An 18066-nucleotide genomic window follows, 5' to 3' on the forward strand; every position below is an offset into this window, starting at 1 on the left:
AAAGAAAGAAAGAAAGAAAGAAAGAAAGAAAGAAAGAAAGAAAGAAAGAAAGAAACAGAGAGGAGGTGGAATGTTGGGACCCAAAAAGTCTGAGGATCCAGGCACAGAGAACTAGTGGCCGGATTCCACACTGAGGTTGTCATGGGGAGGACGAAGGACAGACTTGGGGATGGGGAGGCAGTGGTAGGAGCGGTGGATCTGGAGTCTGCTACATGTTAGCTGGACCTCAGTCTGACCATAAATGCCCAGTGGAGGCCGCCTTAACTGTACTGTGCCATAAGCCTCCCTTGATAAGTGAATGGGGCTGGGTCCTCACCTGGGATGCCAGAGCTTGAGCTCAGGCTGAGTTTTAGGCTCATTTCTGGCCCAATTCTCAACCCTAGTACTACCCAACCTGAACCCCAACAAGGCCAGAACCTTCCACAGAACAAAGAACCTAACTGGAAAACACAGTCCTAGAAATACTCATGGAGGTGTGACAAAAATACCCATGAGTGAAAATGAAGGCTCCAGATAGAAATGTGATCACAGCAGTAAAGTGAGGAGGGATGCCTGGGGCCTTCTGGCTAGGGAGAGCTCTGCCAAGTGGGTGAACTGAGGTGTGAGGGAGGTGGGGGGGACATTTGGTGCTTGTAGGGAAAACTCAAGTGCTGGCAGGTAGGTTCGTTTCTTGGAATTTTCTTCCAAGACTTAGAATCTTGGTGTGTATGATTCTGGGTGTGTTTCCAGAGGAGACAAGGAGGTGAGGGTGGCTTTGAAATCCATCCTCATTCTTCAATGAGGTAGACTCATAGTTGGGTGCCCAGGACTCAGGTGGCCAGGCAGTGCACACATAGCGAAGCCCAGTCTAGTGGGGGAGATAGATGTGTCACAAATGACTTACTAGGCAAGGAGGGGTTTGGGCCAGGGGGATTTATGAACAAAGGACCTCGGAGCACCAGGCAGGGAATGATGGACTGTAATGGGGGTGAGGAGAACGTCACAGAGGGAGAGATGTCTAACACGAGACCTAGGTGAAGAAGGGGCTCCGGACACATGGAATGCCAATGACAAGATAAGTGGCTGGGAGTTTTAAGCGTCAGGAGCCAGGGCAAGGGCTGAGGAGGAAAGTGAGGGCTCAAAGGAACATCAAGGGAGATATACTGATTGATTTCATATATCCTTCCCTAGCCCTGAGATGACCTTGCTGGTGTATATTAGCCTGGGAGGGAGAGAGGAGAGGAGATGGAAGGATCCAGAATAGATCAAGCCACAGAGCCCCTCCAGAGAACTTTAGGGGAGGGGCAGGTAGGTAGGGAAGAGCCTCTTTCAGAAAATACTGCAGGATTTGGTGACTAATGGTCATATGAGAATGAAAATGAGCTGGGAGTCCAAGATGCGGGTCTGGATAGCAAGCAGAGGCTGCGTGGCTTTGGGGCAGTGGGCAAGATGCCTTTTTTGTAAGGCACAGAGTAGCTAGTCATCAAGGTAGCCACCCATCAACAGGCTGCTCCCTTTTGTTATGCATGAATTGGGGACTAAAGAAGCCTCATTGTTGGGGTGCCTGGCTGGCTCTCTCGTTAGAGCATGCGACTCTTAATCTCAGGGTCATGAGTTCAAGCCCCACATTAGGCGTGGAGCCTACTTAAAAAAAAATACATTAAAAAAAAAAAGAAGCTTCATTGTTGGCGTGGGTGTTGGGGAGGGGGGTTGTCTACATGCTGTTTAGAGAGTAGGAAAGGCAAGGCAGTTTTCTCTTGCTGGCCCTCTGAAACCCCCAACAAACAACAAATAATAGTGGGGTAGAGGGGAGGGTCAGAGGGGGCGGGTGTGGGCAGGGGACAAAGGCCTGAAGCAGAATCAGAAGGATAGGTGAAGAGACGCCAGTGCCTGGGCTGGAGCCCCCACAGCTGCCCACGTCTGCAGGCCCCTGCAGGAAGGAGTCAGACGGGAAGTCTGTCCTCCCTTCTGTTCATCCACTCCCCCACCCACTCAGGTTTATGGCCCCCACCCAGGGAAAGAGCGAGAAACACACAGAGGCATCACATCAGAGACAAAGGGAAAGGTGCTCGGAGGGAAACAGAACGATTATGAGAAATGAAGAAAGAGGAAAAGCCGGAGAGCCTGTCAAATTTCCGAGACAAACGGACGGTCAGCCAACAGACAAAATGGCCAGTGGAGGTGGCCAGGATGGGCCTGGCGCGGCCGCTCTGAGGGACAAGGCGGACAGAGCTGGCGGGCGCCCGGCGCGGGAGGCCGGCGGGACGCGGAGGAGGTTCTCCGGCCGCCCCCGGCCCGCTGTCCCGGCCGCTCCGCGCGCCTCATTTCACACCTCGCCGCCCCCGGCCCCGTCTGTGCGGAGCCGGGAATACCCCCTGCCGCCCAGACCGCACCTGCTCCTTCCCTGCCACCCCCTCGCTTCCCGGCGGCCGCCGCCCCCCAGGGGCTGGGAAGAACCGCCGTGGAGCCCGGGCCCATGGCCCGGGTGCGCACAGCTGGCCATGGCTGGAGGGGGCGCCCCGAGGCGCACGGAGGGAAGGGACAGGGGCCTGCAGCGGGGGCTCCGAAGCCTGGGAGGCGAGGTGCTCCCACTGCCAGGGCCCTGGAGCAATGCAGACATCGGGGCACCTGGCGCGGATTCCAGCCCGACGGAGGAGCAGTTACTCGCGGAGAAGTCAGATGCGGCGAGGGCGGCAGAGAGGTCCGGAGGCTTAGGGGACCGGCCGGGGAGCCGTTTTGCGGGACCGAGAAAAAGAAGGTGGCCGGGAGGAGGCAAAGCAGGCTGCTGGGAGGGTCGGGGGGTGCTGGCTATGTAGCCGGAGAGGACAGAGCCGGGCGCCGAGAAGCTGAGGGAGTTGCGGTGCGCCCGGGCGGCCAGCCGGGGCCGCGCCGAGAAAGAGACAAACGAAATGGACGGATGGCATGAGGGTGGCGCCCCCGGGCCGAGGGCCGGCCCAGGTCTGTCCTACCTCTTCAAGCGCAGGCCGCCACCGGCGCCGCCGCGGTCCCGGGGGCTCACCAGGCGAGTGGTCTCCGAGCCCCCTGTGGCAGGAGAGGGCTCCATGTCACCGCGGCCCCGACCGTCTAGGCCCCACTGAAGAAGCGAGAGGCGGGGCCGGCTCTGCACCAAGTCCGAGCGTCCAGCCGACCCCCGGACTCCCCGCAGGGCCGCGGGGCCACCACAGTGGAGGGAACTGCAGCGGCTGTGGCGCGGGGAGTCCGAACTGCAGATCCCGCGGCCTTTGGAGCCCCGCCCCGCGTGGGGCGAGCTCCCCCAAGCCCCGCCTCCAGGCTCCGGGGCCTCTCCCCCAAGCCTAAGCCTCACCCCCCGGAGCCCCGCCCCATTGCCAAGGCCCCATTTCCCGGCGCCAGAGCCAGGTGGGGGCGACGCGAGCCCTCTGCGCCCCCGCAGGGTTCTAGAGAACGCCTTATCTCTATAGCCCCACCCCCTGGGTAAACTAGCCCCGCCCCCACCCAAGCTCCGCCTGCCGGCTCCGAGCGGTGTTCCACAAGCCTAGGCACCTCCAGAACAACCGTCTTCTAAGGAACATCCCCCCTTGCAAGCCTGCACGCGGTCGTCGCTCAGCCCCCCACACGGAGGTAGAAACAGGTGTGGGTCCATTATTACCCAGCTCGAGAGAACCAGAAAGTGTGGGGTGAGCAGTGACACATCCGGGAGAACTCCAGGGACTGCGGCCAGAAACCCCTCTGTGGAGGATGTGGGGTCGGAATTTGTAAGCAAAATCTGCTGCCAAGCACTGTACCGCTCATTATCATTTATTTTTATAGAGACATTGGGTGACAAGCTTCCTGCTCTCCTCCAATCCATTACTATCCCTATTTTTCGGATGAGTAAACTGAGTTGCCGAGGAAGAAGCATCTAAGGTCATGCAGCTGGTGAATAAAAGGCTGGGACTGGAGCCCCCTCCTCTTTCCCTCTCCAGTTCTGGGCGCTGCGCTGGCGACTGAAGAGAGCGCGCGTCGCAGTCTTGTCACTCAGGCTGGGGCAACCGGAGGAGGAAGGAGCCATGCCACCTCTCTGGTCACAAGCCACTGTTCTTGGAGGGAAGCTGCAGCTTGTCAGCAGGTGATTCTTTACCTCTGAATCCCTAGCACCTGGCTGGGCATTACCTCATTTTGCCTCATTTTAACGGAAGCCCCAGGGGAAGGAGTGACTTAAGCAAAGTGGGTGGCCAAGCCTGGAGTCAAACTTTCAAACGTTCAATGCTCTCTGCCCCTCACACCTGCGGCCACTGTAGGATGAAATGGGGGTGGGGATTGCAGTGTGCCCTCCAAGCTGTGACACTCTGTGAAGAGTCTGGAGGAGGAGGGAGAAAAGTGAGCTTGGAAGGGGAAGCGTGGAGGGTGGGAGTGGTTGGTGAGTCCGGCAGAGAAACCCATTAATCAATGGGCACCCTTCATGAAGAACACACTGGGGGGTCCGTCATGTAGGGTTCTGGGAATAGACACCTAGCCCCGTTATTATCCCAAACATTGCGACCGCGTGTACACCCCCAAATAAACCATCAAACAAACATCAGGAGCACGTGCCAGATAGAGTGGTTGGAAGAGATGGGGTTAACCCGGGAGAGCTTCGCGGAGGAGGTGAGGCTTGAACGGATTAGGCAAGCTGGGCGGCGGGCTGGCTGTTCGGGCGGGGGAGAGTGAGGCCCTTGCCAAGGTTTGCGGGCGGCGTGCGCTAAGGGAGCGTAGTGCTCCGGGGAACGGTGCGGAACGTTAGAATCAAAGGGTCTGCACTAGCCCTCAGCGCCGCGTCTCCACCCACGCCGCGCCGAGGGCCAGAGCATCCTCCCCCAGACTCCCCACGGAAGGCCCAGGCCAAAGCCCACGAGTGAGGGTGGGGGTCCTTTCTCCCTCCAACCTCCCCTAGAGGAATGGGGCCTCAGCTCTTTCCTAAGGTCGTGGGGGTGCAAACTGAGATAGCAAGAGGGGAAGCCACCAGCCAAGGTCACCTTGTAGGTCCTTGTTAGAGCGGGGTGGAACTCAAGCCCAGCCCTCCTGGGTCAGGGCCCTGGCACGTCCCTCTTGGCGCCGTCGGTTTTCAAAACTCTGAATCGGGCCTGGGGCTTCCCCATTTCTGAGACCCCCCCCCCCCCCCCCCCCCGGAAGTAGGATGCGGAGAGGCCACCGCGCACTCCAAGGCTGGGATGCTGTAGTCTCACCCGAAGCAGCCGGGGCAGGCAAGCTCGAGAATGGGGAGAAACAGCAGACCCCTGGGCGGGGAAGGGGCTTCTTCTAGCCGTGCCTCAGCAGATGACGACAACAGGGGACCTAACAACAATGGCTTCCTCTGGGGGATTTCCCTTCCTGGGCAGCCCACAGTGCGCAGACAGCAGTCCCGGGTTCCCGAGAGGGGGCGCAGACGCCGGCACACGCCCGCCCCGCCACGGGGCAGGGAGCGAGCAGGCGGCGGGGAAAGAAGCGTGGGAGCAGGTGGATTACAGGACTGCCCTCTGCCGCGCGGCTCCCTAGGTGTTGGGCCTTGGAACGTGCCGCCTCCAGAAACCGAGGGCACCAGCGGGGAGAATACCAACAGTTGCCTGTGCTTGGAAATTTATGCAAGAAAAGCCTGGCAGCGAAAGAGACTGCTTGCACCTGTTTCTCAAAGAGGCACCAAGTGGCCCTATGAAAATCTTTGCAAAGGGTCCTCTTGAATGCCAGGTCTGAGAAAGGCATTCTACACCTGGTTAGGAGCTACGAAAATTATGCAGGAGTTAGAAGAGCAGCTTAGGGCTGGCCGTAAGGAACTGAAATCTTGTAAGAACTATTCATTCAACATTTACTGAACACTTATTTCTTGCCATGTACTTTGTTAGGATAACTGAGGAGTCCTGGTGAACAAGATAGGTGCATTTCCTCCCCCTCCTGGCTTTAACGTGATTGCAAGAGATTTCTATTCTGCAGTCTTTGGTTACTGATTTACCCACATGTTCTTAATGTCTGTCCTGTCCTGCCTCAGGTATCAATTTTCTCTAAGGAGATTCCTTAGGCCACTTTGAGTCCCAAAGGGCTGAAGGAGACAGGAACCCCTGGAACTTCCCAGGAGGATAGGTCAGTGGTAGAGCAGAGGGTGGGAGAATGGGTCAGAAGGCAGCTTCAGGGAACCCAGCCTGGACCAGTTCATACTGAGAGAGAAAGAGAGCAAAGTCCAGCCCTGAAGCCAGGATTTAGGCTGGGCTTGAGATCTCAGATGAGATTTGGAATCCAAGCACGCAGGCAAGGGGTTAATTAACACTTGAAAGGTCCAAGCCAGGCTGAAAGGTATGGGCAGAGGTAAAGAGGGCATCCACATTCTGCTCAGGTGTTACCTCCAGGAAGCCTTTCGGGCTTCCCCACCAGGCTGAGTTATGTGCTGTTTTCTGGTGCTCTCAAGGGCTGCTGTGCTTCTGTGCTGGCAGCACTCAGCACATTGAAACAAAATGATTTGCTCCTCCGTCTCCTCACTAGAATACAAGCTCCCTAAAGGCAGGAATTATCTTTCTCATCACGGTGCCCCAAGCGCCCCCTAGTGGCTGACACACAGTCCTTGATAAAGCCATCCCAGGAAAAAGGAGCTGGTTGTTGGGAGTGGAAGAAAGCTGGAGAAAGCAGGATTTTAGTTGAAGATAGACAGGATGAACGAGGGCTGCAGCTTAAATGCCACCTCCTCCGGGGAGACTTTCCTGACCCCCAGCCTAGGTTAGTTCTCATGTTACACATTCTCACTGCACACTTCGTTTTCTTCCACAGCATTTATCAGACTGTAATTACATCTTTATTTGGGAATTGTTTCTTCACTTGGCTTCCAGTGTACCCTAATCTGGTTTTTCTCCTATGTCACTGGCTGTTTATTTTCAGTCTCCTTTGCTTGTTCCTCATCTTCTCAACCCTTTAATGCTGGAGTGGTCCAGGACTTGGTTACCCTCTTCTCTTTCTACACTCCCATAGAGATATCTAGTCTCAAGCCTTAAAAATACTATCTAGAAACCACAGAAAGCAATGGTTGTTGAAGCTCAATGGTAGGTAGATGGGGGATCACTGTGCCATTCTGGCTTTTTTTTTTTTTTTTTTTGAAATTTTCTATTTCAAAGAACTTAAAAAGGGGGCACCTGGGTGTCTCAGTTGGTTGAGCGTCAGACTTCAGCTCAGGTCATGATCTTGCCATTCCCGGGTTCAAGCCCCATGTCTGGCTCTGTGCTGACAGCTCAGGGCCTGGAGCCTGTTTTGGATTCTGTATCTCCCTCTCTGTCTCTGCCCCTCCCCTACTCGTGCTCTGTCTCTGTCTCTCTCTGTCTCTCAAAAATAAGTAAACATTAAAAAGTTTTTTAATTAAAAGACCTTAAAAAAATAAAATGGCATCTATACGATGATCCCCAGATCTCTCATTGAACTTCAAACTCAAATACCCAAATGTCAACTTGACCTTACCTCCTTAACATCTAATAGGCATCTCCAGTTTCATTGGTCTAAAACCAAATTCCTGATTGTCACCCCATCCCAAATCTTTTCTTTCAGCTGTCCTCCCATGTCTGAACATGGTGGCTCTGTCCTTTCATTTGCTTAGGCCAGAAACCTTAGAATCACCGTTGATGCCTCTATTTTCACCCCACATCCAATCTGTCAGCAAATCCTGCACCCACCCTGGTCCAAACCACCATCATCTATCTTCTTGATTATTGCAGTAGCCTCTTTGTTTGTCTTCCTTTTTCCACCTTTATTGCCCTACAATCTAGTCTCAATCCAGTGACTAGGCACCTAGGCCAGATCCATCACCTCCTCACGTCACTCAGTACCAGCCAAAGGTTTTCCAATTGCCTACAAAGCCCTATAGGCCCCTTGTCTCATTTCATATTATTCCCACCTCCCTCCCCAGCCACTGTGGCGTTCACGCAGGTCCTACAATTTACCAGGCATTCTTCCACCTCAGGACCTTTGCATTTCCTCATCTATATGTAATGCAATCTGTCAGATGTCTTTATGACCCACCTGAGGACCTGCTTTAGGTCTTGATTCAAATATCACCTTTACCACCTCTCTCTGCTTATCCATTTAAAAACTGCAATCTTGGGGCGCCTGGGTGGCGCAGTCGGTTAAGCGTCCGACTTCAGCCAGGTCACGATCTCGCGGTCCGTGAGTTCGAGCCCCGCGTCAGGCTCTGGGCTGATGGCTCGGAGCCTGGAGCCTGTTTCCGATTCTGTGTCTCCCTCTCTCTCTGCCCCTCCCCCGTTCATGCTCTGTCTCTCTCTGTCCCAAAAATAAATAAACGTTGAAAAAAAATTTTTTTAAATAAAAAAATAAAAATAAAAACTGCAATCTTGGGGTGCCTGAGTGGCTCAGTCGGTTAAGTGCCTGACTTCGGCTCAGGTCATGATCTCACAGTTCATGAGTTCAAGCCCCGCATCAGCTCTCTGCTGTCAGTGTAAAGCCTGCTTCAGATCCTCTGCCCCCTTTCCCTTCCCCTACCTATGCTCTCTCTCTCTCAAAAATAAAATAAACATTAAAAAAAAAAGATTTTATTTTTAAGTAATCTCTACACCCAACATGAGGCTCGAACCTACAACCCCAAGATCAAGAGTTGCCTGCTCCACCGACTGAGCCAGGCAGGCACCACTGAATTATAGTATTTTAATCAGACTGCTTTCCACCTAGCCCTTAGGGATGAGCTCATTTTATGGAGGTAATAGTTTTTATTAGAAATACCGAAGGAGAAGAAGTGAGACAGATAATTTCAGAGTTCTGACTGTTTAGGGAGCCCTGGCAGGGATATTTTGGATAGTGAGAGGGCATCATGAGGGTACTGCATAGGGAAACAAGGAAATGGGGTTCTAAGAGGCTGAGAGAAGGATATGGAAAGGGGATAGAATGACAATTTGCAAATCTTCCTAGAGGAAGGATCTTGAGTTTTCCCTTCTTCCCAGAAACAAAATGAAAACCAGCTTCTCTCTTTACAAAATTGGGAGGTGATCAGATGGAAAGGATGATGATGATGGTGATGACAATGACAATGACAACACAGCACTTACCATGTGCCAAGCACTGTTCAAATTAAATATTTAGTCCTCCTAACAACCCTAAGAGGTACACACTACTATCAAAGTTGTAGAGGTGAGGTGGCTGTGCTCTGTCAGTCTGCCCTTAGGTCTGCAGTCTGGGCACAGAGGACAAGGGTATGCAGCAGCCTCTCTGGCTGGAAGCCCTCCACCTCCCACCCCGGGCTGTCTGCCCCAGGGACGACAGGAAAACAAACTGGGCCAATGATGTTTCTGGGCACTTGAAGTGAGCAAGCCTCCAACTGGAGGGAGGTAAAGAAGGACATTACCTGACATCATGAAAGGAGGTGAATGTCAACTACAACTTTGATCTCTCTCTAGACCTCAGTTTTAAAGTGAGAAGGGAGTTGGTGTGTATAAGGAGCAGTCACAGCACAGACACTTAACTTAGAAGACTTAGGTTAGGTCTGGACCTTACTGGTTGACTCTGAGCAAGTCAATCCTTCTCTCTGGGCCACACTTCCCTCAATTACAAAATGAAGGCATTAGATGGGAGTTAAGACTCGAGGTCTTTTCCAGCTCAAAAACTATACAATTCTAGAACCTAGTGGCTGGGTATGACAAATGATGATCTCTCTCTCCCACTGCATATGCTCAAGAGCATGATATTTTGGGTATAAATATGCCAATGTCTGCTGTCTGTCTGTATATGGGTATTCCAGCTATATGACTAAAACTTTAGCTGTTTGTGGGTAAATAAGGGATGGTTCTTGGTTTTCTCCAGGAGAGACCAAATGGCTCTGTGAGATAGTAAACTATAAGATCAGTGACTTAAGGGCAAATGATTCTAGAAAAGGTTTTAGTTTGAAATCATTCTTTAGCATAGTTATTTTTTGTTTTTGTTTTTTCTGTTCTTTTTACAGCAAGTCTAATTTGGTTTTGACATCAACCCTGTGGAGGCACAGGTTTTAACAGAAGAGGGAAAAGAATCTCAGAGATTAAGTAAGTGACTTGTTCAAGATCACACGGCTCACTGGAGCCAGAGCCAAAAGGTCTAAGGCTTCTGATTCTGGGATTGTGTGTTCTTCCTGGTACTGTGCTGGGTGTTAGAAGAGACCATGTGCAGAGAAAAAGAGCCACAAGGGGTCTGTTTCTAGGTGAAGGCAAAGTGAAGAGGCGAAGGATGCCAGGCTGACTTACCTGCTTTATTCCCATTTCTGCAGCCTGCTGGCTGCAGTGTCTTTTCATTCAGAGGAGAGGCTCAGAAGACTTAAAGATAATGGCTATTTCAAGAGCCAGCAAACTATGATTAGAATTAATTAAAATGTCAGAGGGCAATGATAAGAAGTAATAACATTCTGGAGCCTCTGGCAAGATCTGGAAGATATTTACTAACTCTTCTCAGAACCTAATTTGCCCTCTTTCTCCGGGCTCACTTCTACTATGGAGCAGGGATGTGATCACAGCACCTCTCATAGTTGCTGTGAGAATCAAAAGATATTATTAGGTTAAAGTACCTCTGAAAAGACACACAACATTTGCTTATTCATTCAACCTACCGACATTCATTGAGCACCTACAATATCCCAGGAACTGTGTTAGAAACTGGAGGAAGACTAAGACAAACAAGGAGCTCAGAATCACCAATACTATCTCCCCTGCTGCCTTATTTTTCTTAACTCCTTATGTCTCTTCTTGTTCAGGATCATATGAGGAAAAGAGGCACTGAGTCTTCCAATTCCCCAGCTAAGTGCTTCTGCCCTAGGGAATTCTTGCTATGGCTCAACCTCTAGGCCGACATTGCACCAGCAGAGGGCTCCCCCTACTGTAGCTCATCCAACAAATCATTAACTCACTTGCTGTGAACCTTGCATGGCTCTAGGTGCTGGGGACACAACGGTGAACAAACATAAGGTCCCTGCCTTCATAGAGTTGTATTTTGTACTAGGGAAGGCAGACCTTAAACAAATGAACACACAAATAAACATACATTCACAAATCATGGTGAAGGTATTATGAGGTAGGGAGAGAGAAGTGGAACTCAATTTAGAAGGCCTGAGGATGGCATGCCTGGGTAGCTCAGTCAGTTAAATGTCCGACTATTGATCTCAGCTCAGGTCTTGATCTCAAGAGTTGTGAGTTTAGGCCCAACCAGTTCTGCAATAGGCATGAAGCCTACTTTAAAAAAAAGGGGGGGAGGGGCGCCTGGGTGGCGCAGTCGGTTAAGCGTCCGACTTCAGCCAGGTCACGATCTCGCGCTCCGTGAGTTCGAGCCCCGCGTCGGGCTCTGGGCTGAAGGCTCAGAGCCTGGAGCCTGTTTCCAATTCTGTGTCTCCCTCTCTCTGCCCCTCCCCCGTTCATGCTCTGTCTCTCTCTGTCCCAAAAATAAATAAATGTTGAAAAAAAAATTAAAAAATAAATAAATAAAATAAAAAAAAAGGGGGGGTGGGGGGTGTCTGGGTGGCTCAGTCGGTTAAGCGTCGGACTTCAGCTCAGGTCATGATCTCACAGTCTGTGAGTTCGAGGCCCACGTCGGGCTCTGTGCTGACAGCTCGGAGCCTGGAGCCTGATTCAGATTCTGTGTCTCCCTCTCTCTCTGCCCCTCCCCTGCTCATGCTCTGTCTCTCTCCATCTCAAAAATAAAAAAAAAAAAAAAAAAAAAAATAAAAAATAAGCCTATCTGAGGATACATGAAGCTGAGATCCTAGAAGGATGAGAACTCAGCTAGCAAATAGCCGGAGGAGGAATCCTCCAGGCAGACTTAGGCCCTTGATGTGGGAAGGAACATGGTGCCTTCAAAGAACTGACAGAAAAGCAGTGCAGCAGAGACCAGAGCAAGCACAACAGTGATGCTTAACAGTGCTTACCAGAGCTAGAGTAAGAGGTGGGGGCCAGACCACGCGGGGCCTGGAAAGTAAGTGTTCTGCACTTCTGGTGCCTTCTCCTGTCTCCCCAGTGTAAAGAAACAGCCTGGGTTGGTCTGCTAGTCCTGACAACCATGATGGTGATGAAAGGCTGGAAGTTAGCTAGGGAAATGTATCATAGTACGAACCACCAAAAAAAAAAAAAAAAAATTGTCAGCTTCAGCTCCTTTGCTTTAGGTGATTAACCTATAAACTCCTCTTACCCAGAATCTATCAACTGGGTAACTGGGTGGTTGATGCCAAAGATTTTCATCCCCACCCCATACGCTGATCACAGATCTACAGAAATAAATTTGTTAATTCACTGGTCATTGTGCCTATAGCATATGGACTCCTTAGTTGACTTGGATGGCTCACATCTCTTGGGATGGATACTGATTTACCACTTAAAACCTAGAAGAGGATGTAAATGTGCACAGAAGACCGTATAAAGGGAAGAGAGTGATAAAAGCCACATGAGGTATAACAGAGAAATATTATTGAAATAACAAAGCTCTTTCAATCACTTGTAATGGAAGCCATTGAGTGCGCCTCTGTAAAGAACACCAAAATTAAGAAGTCGTAAATTATAAGTGGTGGAAAGACTGCCTCCTACAGGAGATCACAGGAAGTGAAGTCAGGTGGAGATTGGTGCTCTCAAGCCCTGCCTGTGGGGATGTAAACTGGTACCTGTGGTACCTTTCTGGGAAGAAAGTTGGCAACAAGGACTAAGAGTCTCAAAAAATTTTGCTTTGACCTATTAATTTCCCTTCCAGGAATCCACCTCAAAGGAGCAGGGAAGAGATTTATTTGAAGATTTATAGATAAGAATTTTCATTATAAGGTTTTTACACTAGCAAATGGCTAGGAACAACTTAAGTATCCAAGCTGGATTATATAAATACATTATGGCACATCCTCATGATATAATAGTATTTATAAATGAAGTTTTTGAAGAACAGTAGTGACTTTTGGAAATGTTCAAGCTATCGTTTTAAGGGAACGTGCAAATTAGTAATTACAATACAGTAATTGCTTTGACAGAGCAAGGTGGGAACAACTGGGGGAATGAAGGAAGGATTCCCAGGAATACCGACCTTCAAGTGGGTCTTAAAGGATGTGTAGGAGTTTCCACGTAGAAGGGAAAGAAAGGACGAAGTGGAGGCCCCTAAATTCTGCCAAAAAAGACTGGGAAGTGAATACACCTCTTGAGAAAGGATTGCAGGAGCCATACCTCTCACACAGCCACAGAGAGCAAGCCCATCGTCTTAACCGAGTCGTTAAGCTGATCAGGACTGGTGATCCCCTCCCACGGGAGAAGGGATGGCCCTGGAGGCCACGCCCACCGGAAGAACTGGGGGGCGTCGCGGCCCGCGGGGCTGATCCCTACGCCCAGGCTTCCTTGTGAGTGAAATAAGTCCCAGCCTCCACGCAGCCTCACCTTCCAGATTTTCCGGCGGAGCCAAAAAGCGACCCGGAAGGTTGGCGCGGCGCACAAGCGCGGTTGTCCACTGGATTCTGCGGTGTGAAGTTTCACACCCGGATGGAGGTTGTGCGAGGCCTCCCCAGCCGAGGAGGGCGACTCTGAGGTAGAAGTAGAGCGCCAGGCCGGGTACGGAGTCCACACAGAGCCAGAGGGCTCTGGGAACCAGAGCATTACCTTCCGAGCCTGTGGCCTTGGCTGCCTCCCACCCTCTGGGGCCCTGCTCCCTGGTCCCTGTCTGGTCGGCCCCCGCAGCTACTCCTTTCGCTTGGGTCTTCATCCCTGGAGTCACCCCTGTGTTCTCCCCGCTGCCCGCGCTCCGAGGTTTGAGAGGGGAGGCTAGGGAGAAGAAGGCCTCTGGCCTAGCTGCAGCAGCGTCCTCCGGCCTGGCTTTTGGGACACCTGACTGCTCAGGTGGCTCAGGCTTTGGTCTGAATTGTTTCTCTCTTGGGAATTGTGCATCTCCCCGATTCCAGACCCAGCCTGCACGACGACTGGGCTGCCGTGGTCTTTCCAACGCCGCAGTGAGCTTGGACAGGGCGTCTCTTCCGGGACTAGTCGTTCTGGACAAAATCCGCTTCTTCCCGTGGTTTGGGCCTTCCCTTGCTTACACCTCTCCGCGACGAGGGGTGTGTCTGGAGGGCTGTGTCGCTGAAGGGAAAGGGCTGTGGCTGGGAAATGTGAGGAGCCGTTTCCTCTTTAAAATTTGAATTTGGATGTCCTTTCTGGTCACCTGCACTCTCCTGCTAGTCACAGAGCCCGCTCACTGTTGTCTTGCGCTTGTCCCTTTGTAGTCATTTTACTTGACTGGCCAATGAAGGCATTGGGTTTCCTGTCACTAGGAGTCTCACTTCTCCGTGGCCTCCCCTGTGGCAGTTCTCACAAATGCATCTCCTCTGACCCAGATCATGGCTCATTTGGATGAAGCGGCCCACCGGCTGTCCAAAAGTGGCACAACCCTCTATGCGGTGCTGGAGCTTAAGAAGGGCGCCTCACCCGAAGACATCAAAAAGGCCTACAGGTTTAGACTTCAGCCTCTTTCTAAGCCCTGGGATTTCCCCCCCTTAAACCCTTCTCTTTCTACCTTGCTTTCTGACCCATTTTTAAACCCTCGAGCCCTCACTTTGGGTCAGACAGGGCCATCATCCATTTCATTGTGGCGTGGGACAGAATTTAGACCTGGGTTGCTTGCCTCCATCCTTGGCACCACATCTCATGCATTCTTTCTTCACATCCAAAGGCCTGTCCCTGTCGTTCATCCTGCCCTCCCTCCCCAGCCATTCCCTAGCCATCCTCTCCCTCCTTTTGCGTATTGCCTGGGTAGGAACCTGGCCTTGAAGTATCATCCAGACAAGAATCCAGGGGACGCTCAAGCAACAGAAATATTCAAAGAGATCAACACAGCCCACTCCATACTGAGTGACCCCAAGAAGCGGAAAATCTACGACCGGCATGGCTCGTTGGGAATATATATATATGATCACTTTGGCGAAGAAGGCGTCACTTACTATTTTACACTGAATAGTTGTTGGTTCAAGGTATGCAATTCTTCTAGTCCTTTAAGAATAAGGAAGGGGGCGCCTGGGTGGCTCAGTTGGTTAAGCGTCCGACTTCAGCTCAGGTCACGATCTTACAATCTGTGAGTTTGAGCCCCACGTTGGGCTCTGTGCTGACAGCTCAGAGCCTGGAGCCTGTTTCGGATTCTGTGTCTCCCTCTCTCTCTGCCCCTTCCCCACTCATGTTCTGTCTCTCTCTGTCTCAAAAATAAATAAAAACATTAAAAAAAAAAAAAAAGAATAAGGAAGGAGGGGTGACCCTCCTCTTCTTGGAGAGCTAAGCCTCCTCTCCTAGGACAAATGCTTCTGCTCTCTCTTATTTTCTGGGTGCTGGGGGGATTCAGGGAGGGGAACTGGAATGGAAATCTAGAAGAACTGCTGGGTCAAGGCCATTCTTTCCCACCTTTCAGACACTTGTCCTCCTGTGTGCTCTGCTCACCTGCTGCTGTTGCTGCTGCTGTTGCTGCTTTTGCTGTGGAACACTTAAGCCACCATCTGAGGACGTTGCTAGAAGATATCAGCAGAATGTCCAGAATCAGCCTCCCAGGTCAGGTGAGGACCATAGACAGGGCCTGAGGTAAGAACTGGATTAGGAATGAAAGAATAGTTGGGAGTGAAACCGTGAACCCCTAATATGGGAGACTCAGGTCAGTATTGAGGCAAAGTGAAGAAAGAGAAGGGGATACACCCGGTTTCTGAGGGGCTTTTGCCACCGACTGACAATTTGAATGTAATATCGGCCTCTCATGACCGTTAGGCTAAGGAACTGGGAGTCGGGGGGAGTTAAGGTAAGGAATGGGTGGGAGAGTGCCTAGAAAAGGCAATAGTTGGAGACGAGCTAGAGGATGAAGTTTACTGCCTTTACTCTAAAGGAAGATGACGTGCCAGATTATCCCCGCCCCAAGCAGTTAACTTTGTGTGGCTTGACTGAAGTTTACTGTAGTGCCACCTAGCGATGCTGATGAGTAACTGCAAAGTGATGCTTTTCTCACCCCGGGACTAAAAATTGTTATTAATTGTTGATATATGTGGTTTTCAAATTCCACCATAGGAAACAAAAGAAATTTTAGAAGAGAGGACGATGATAATGAATTTCATGGCTAAAAGATTAAGAGGAATGAGGTACCTATGAAAACTGAAATGCAGCCAGAATCAAGGGATAAGAAAAGAAACATAGCCTAACTTCTGATGAGTCATTAGTAGAAAGTTTATATTTTATACTGTGGATTTCATGTGTTTATATCCTTACCCACAGAGGGCTTGCTTTAAATTCTGGATCATCATTCCTTCTTGTTAGTAAGATGCCAACTTCTTTTGCCCCCAGGTGCTGACCCAGTGAGGGTGTCTTCTGCCACCCAATCCACTGGACACACCGAAGAGAGGAGCAAGTAGCCCTGTCCTGACATTGACCCTGATTTGCCCCCTCTTCTTATAAGAATCCAAACTTCAGAAGCATTGATGGCATCTATCCTAGTGACGATGCCACCTCTGTCCTTGATGGTATCACTGACCCTGGCAATACAGGGTCACCCAGCCACTCTTCTTTTTAGCTCCAGTCCCAATTTTAATCTGTTTAGAGAGCAGCCTTCCCGTCCCTACCCTTATGAGGTCTCAGGCAGTGGTGACAGACTTTTCCCCAGCATTCTTTTTCCTGTGCCTTCCTTGGGATTTGAGCCAATTTCAGCCGGTAGGGCCCCTTAGCTGCTTGCAATATCTCCACCAAGATCCTGATTACTGAGCAGGGTGGATCCTTTCCCAGAGCTACTATAGCAGCTAACTTCCTTTGTTGCACCTCTGCACCAAGAACTCTAACCATCAGCCTCATTCCTATGCCAGCACACCTTTCTGGGGCTGGTCTCACGTTCTTCTGGTGCCCATGCACTTGTCGTTGTCAGCCTTATTCCATGCCACCATGAATCAACCCAGGCAAAGTATGAATGCATTTGAGATGTAGGGGTAGTTCTCCCACCTTTGGATTCTCCCTGGACTACACCACAGCACAGCATGCCTTAGCATGGGTCCTATGAGTTAGCTGAAGCTCACATATCAGTGCCTGCTTGCCTTCATCCTTTTTACCATGTCTTGTGCAGGCTGATCCTCATATGTTTTGTTCTTAAAACAGGGGCGTGAAACATGTGATAGGGAGAAGATTATACTTTTCCAGACCCTTTTACCACTCATGCCTCTTCACACTGCCTGTTTGGTATACTCTCCACACCATTTATTTTCCTGTCCACCCAAGGTCAAAGCTAGTAACTCCTCAAACCTCTCTCCTGACTGGGAGAAGGGGTAAAGAATGTCAATAAATAAAAGAGCTTTTGTCCAATCCCAGTGCATCTGTTGGGCCTAAGAAAGACTAATTGTGCCTGGGATCGAGCGAAAGGCCCGGGGAGAAAAAGACAGAGGGCCAGTGCTCACATCTGAGACCAGCCTGCCTTGGAGAGGAGGAGGCCAGGACAACTGTAGAGTTGGGGCAGAGACTTCCCGGAGCCTTGTGATTATGATTTTGTCAGTGCTCTAAAATTTCCCCAGACACCAATTCCCCTGGTACCCAAAATAGGTTCCTGGCACTCAGGTCCCTTCTGCTCAGCTCAACTTCTCTCGATTTCCTAACAAATTTAAAGTCCTTGGAGTGGCTCCAGTGATGTGTTCATGGACCAAATTCCCACACTTTTTCAGAGGCACGCTCATGAGGTCGTTCCAGGCCCTGGTGCGACTGCCAGCTCTAGCCTCCTTAGCTTTTTTTTTCCTAGGGTGGTATAAGAAGGTTCTGGGCAAGAACAACAATGGACCAGAAGTGTTGGACCAGAGCCTTTCTCTCTAGTCGCCAGTGCCCCTGTTCTGATTTATAGGGATCAGCAGAAGAAGGTAAAGGTCACTGGCTATGCCTTGGAGGCAGAAACTTTCACTGACTGTAGGTCTGGTGAGATCTTTCCTGCCACCCTGAGTCATGTATGGCTCCTCTCATCCAGGCCAGTTTAGATTGTGTATCACTGCCATGGAAGAAGAGCCCAAGGCAGAGCATGGGGGTCAGGGGCTCATAGGAGCCTTCTGAGTGTGAGCGCCTGGCACCTTTGCAGACCCACCTTTCACCATAAACAGTGAAGCTCACCCCTGCTCTTGCTTAAGGGAGTCACCCATTCCCGAGTGAGTCA

At 50.9% G+C, this 18066-nt stretch overlaps 2 protein-coding genes across 5 annotated transcripts in view; one reads left to right on the forward strand and one right to left on the reverse strand.

The window, feature by feature from the left end:
- The window catches only part of SLC30A3 (solute carrier family 30 member 3), an 8897-nt gene extending 5597 nt beyond the window's left edge, over positions 1–3300 (reverse strand). The window contains exon 1 of one of the 2 annotated variants that reach the window (XM_040496323.1): positions 2949–3300. In XM_040496323.1, the coding sequence (XP_040352257.1) occupies positions 2949–3043 (95 nt within the window). In that variant the 5' untranslated portion in view covers positions 3044–3300. The remainder of the gene's footprint in view (positions 1–2948) is intronic. The other variant, XM_040496324.1, reaches the window with a different exon arrangement.
- A 10048-nt stretch (positions 3301–13348) lies between these two features.
- Positions 13349–17242, forward strand: DNAJC5G (DnaJ heat shock protein family (Hsp40) member C5 gamma). Of its 3 annotated transcripts, none has more exons than XM_040496330.1 (5): positions 13349–13461; positions 14261–14376; positions 14596–14893; positions 15322–15463; positions 15963–17242. In XM_040496330.1, exons 2-5 carry the CDS (start codon positions 14264–14266, stop codon positions 16013–16015), a joined length of 606 nt encoding a protein of 201 aa, XP_040352264.1. In that variant the 5' UTR covers positions 13349–13461; positions 14261–14263; the 3' UTR covers positions 16016–17242. The 3 variants fall into 3 exon arrangements, with proteins under 3 accessions (XP_040352264.1, XP_040352266.1, XP_040352267.1); XM_040496332.1 differs by having other exon boundaries at positions 15322–15458; positions 16236–17242; XM_040496333.1 differs by having other exon boundaries at positions 14680–14893.
- Positions 17243–18066: the final 824 nt, after the last annotated feature.

Source organism: Herpailurus yagouaroundi, unplaced genomic scaffold (genome assembly GCF_014898765.1).
Source record: "Herpailurus yagouaroundi ecotype Mexico unplaced genomic scaffold, PumYag 188, whole genome shotgun sequence".
In the NCBI taxonomy this organism is placed as follows: Eukaryota; Metazoa; Chordata; class Mammalia; order Carnivora; family Felidae; genus Herpailurus; species Herpailurus yagouaroundi.

Coding starts and splice junctions, on each gene's coding strand:
- DNAJC5G (XM_040496330.1), top strand. CDS start 14,264: ATGGCTCATTTGGATGAAGCGGCCCACCGGCTGTCCAAAAGTGGCACA. Junction 14,894..15,321: donor TGAATAGTTGTTGGTTCAAG/GTATGCAATTCT, acceptor CCCACCTTTCAG/ACACTTGTCCTCCTGTGTGC. Junction 15,464..15,962: donor GAATCAGCCTCCCAGGTCAG/GTGAGGACCATA, acceptor ATTCCACCATAG/GAAACAAAAGAAATTTTAGA.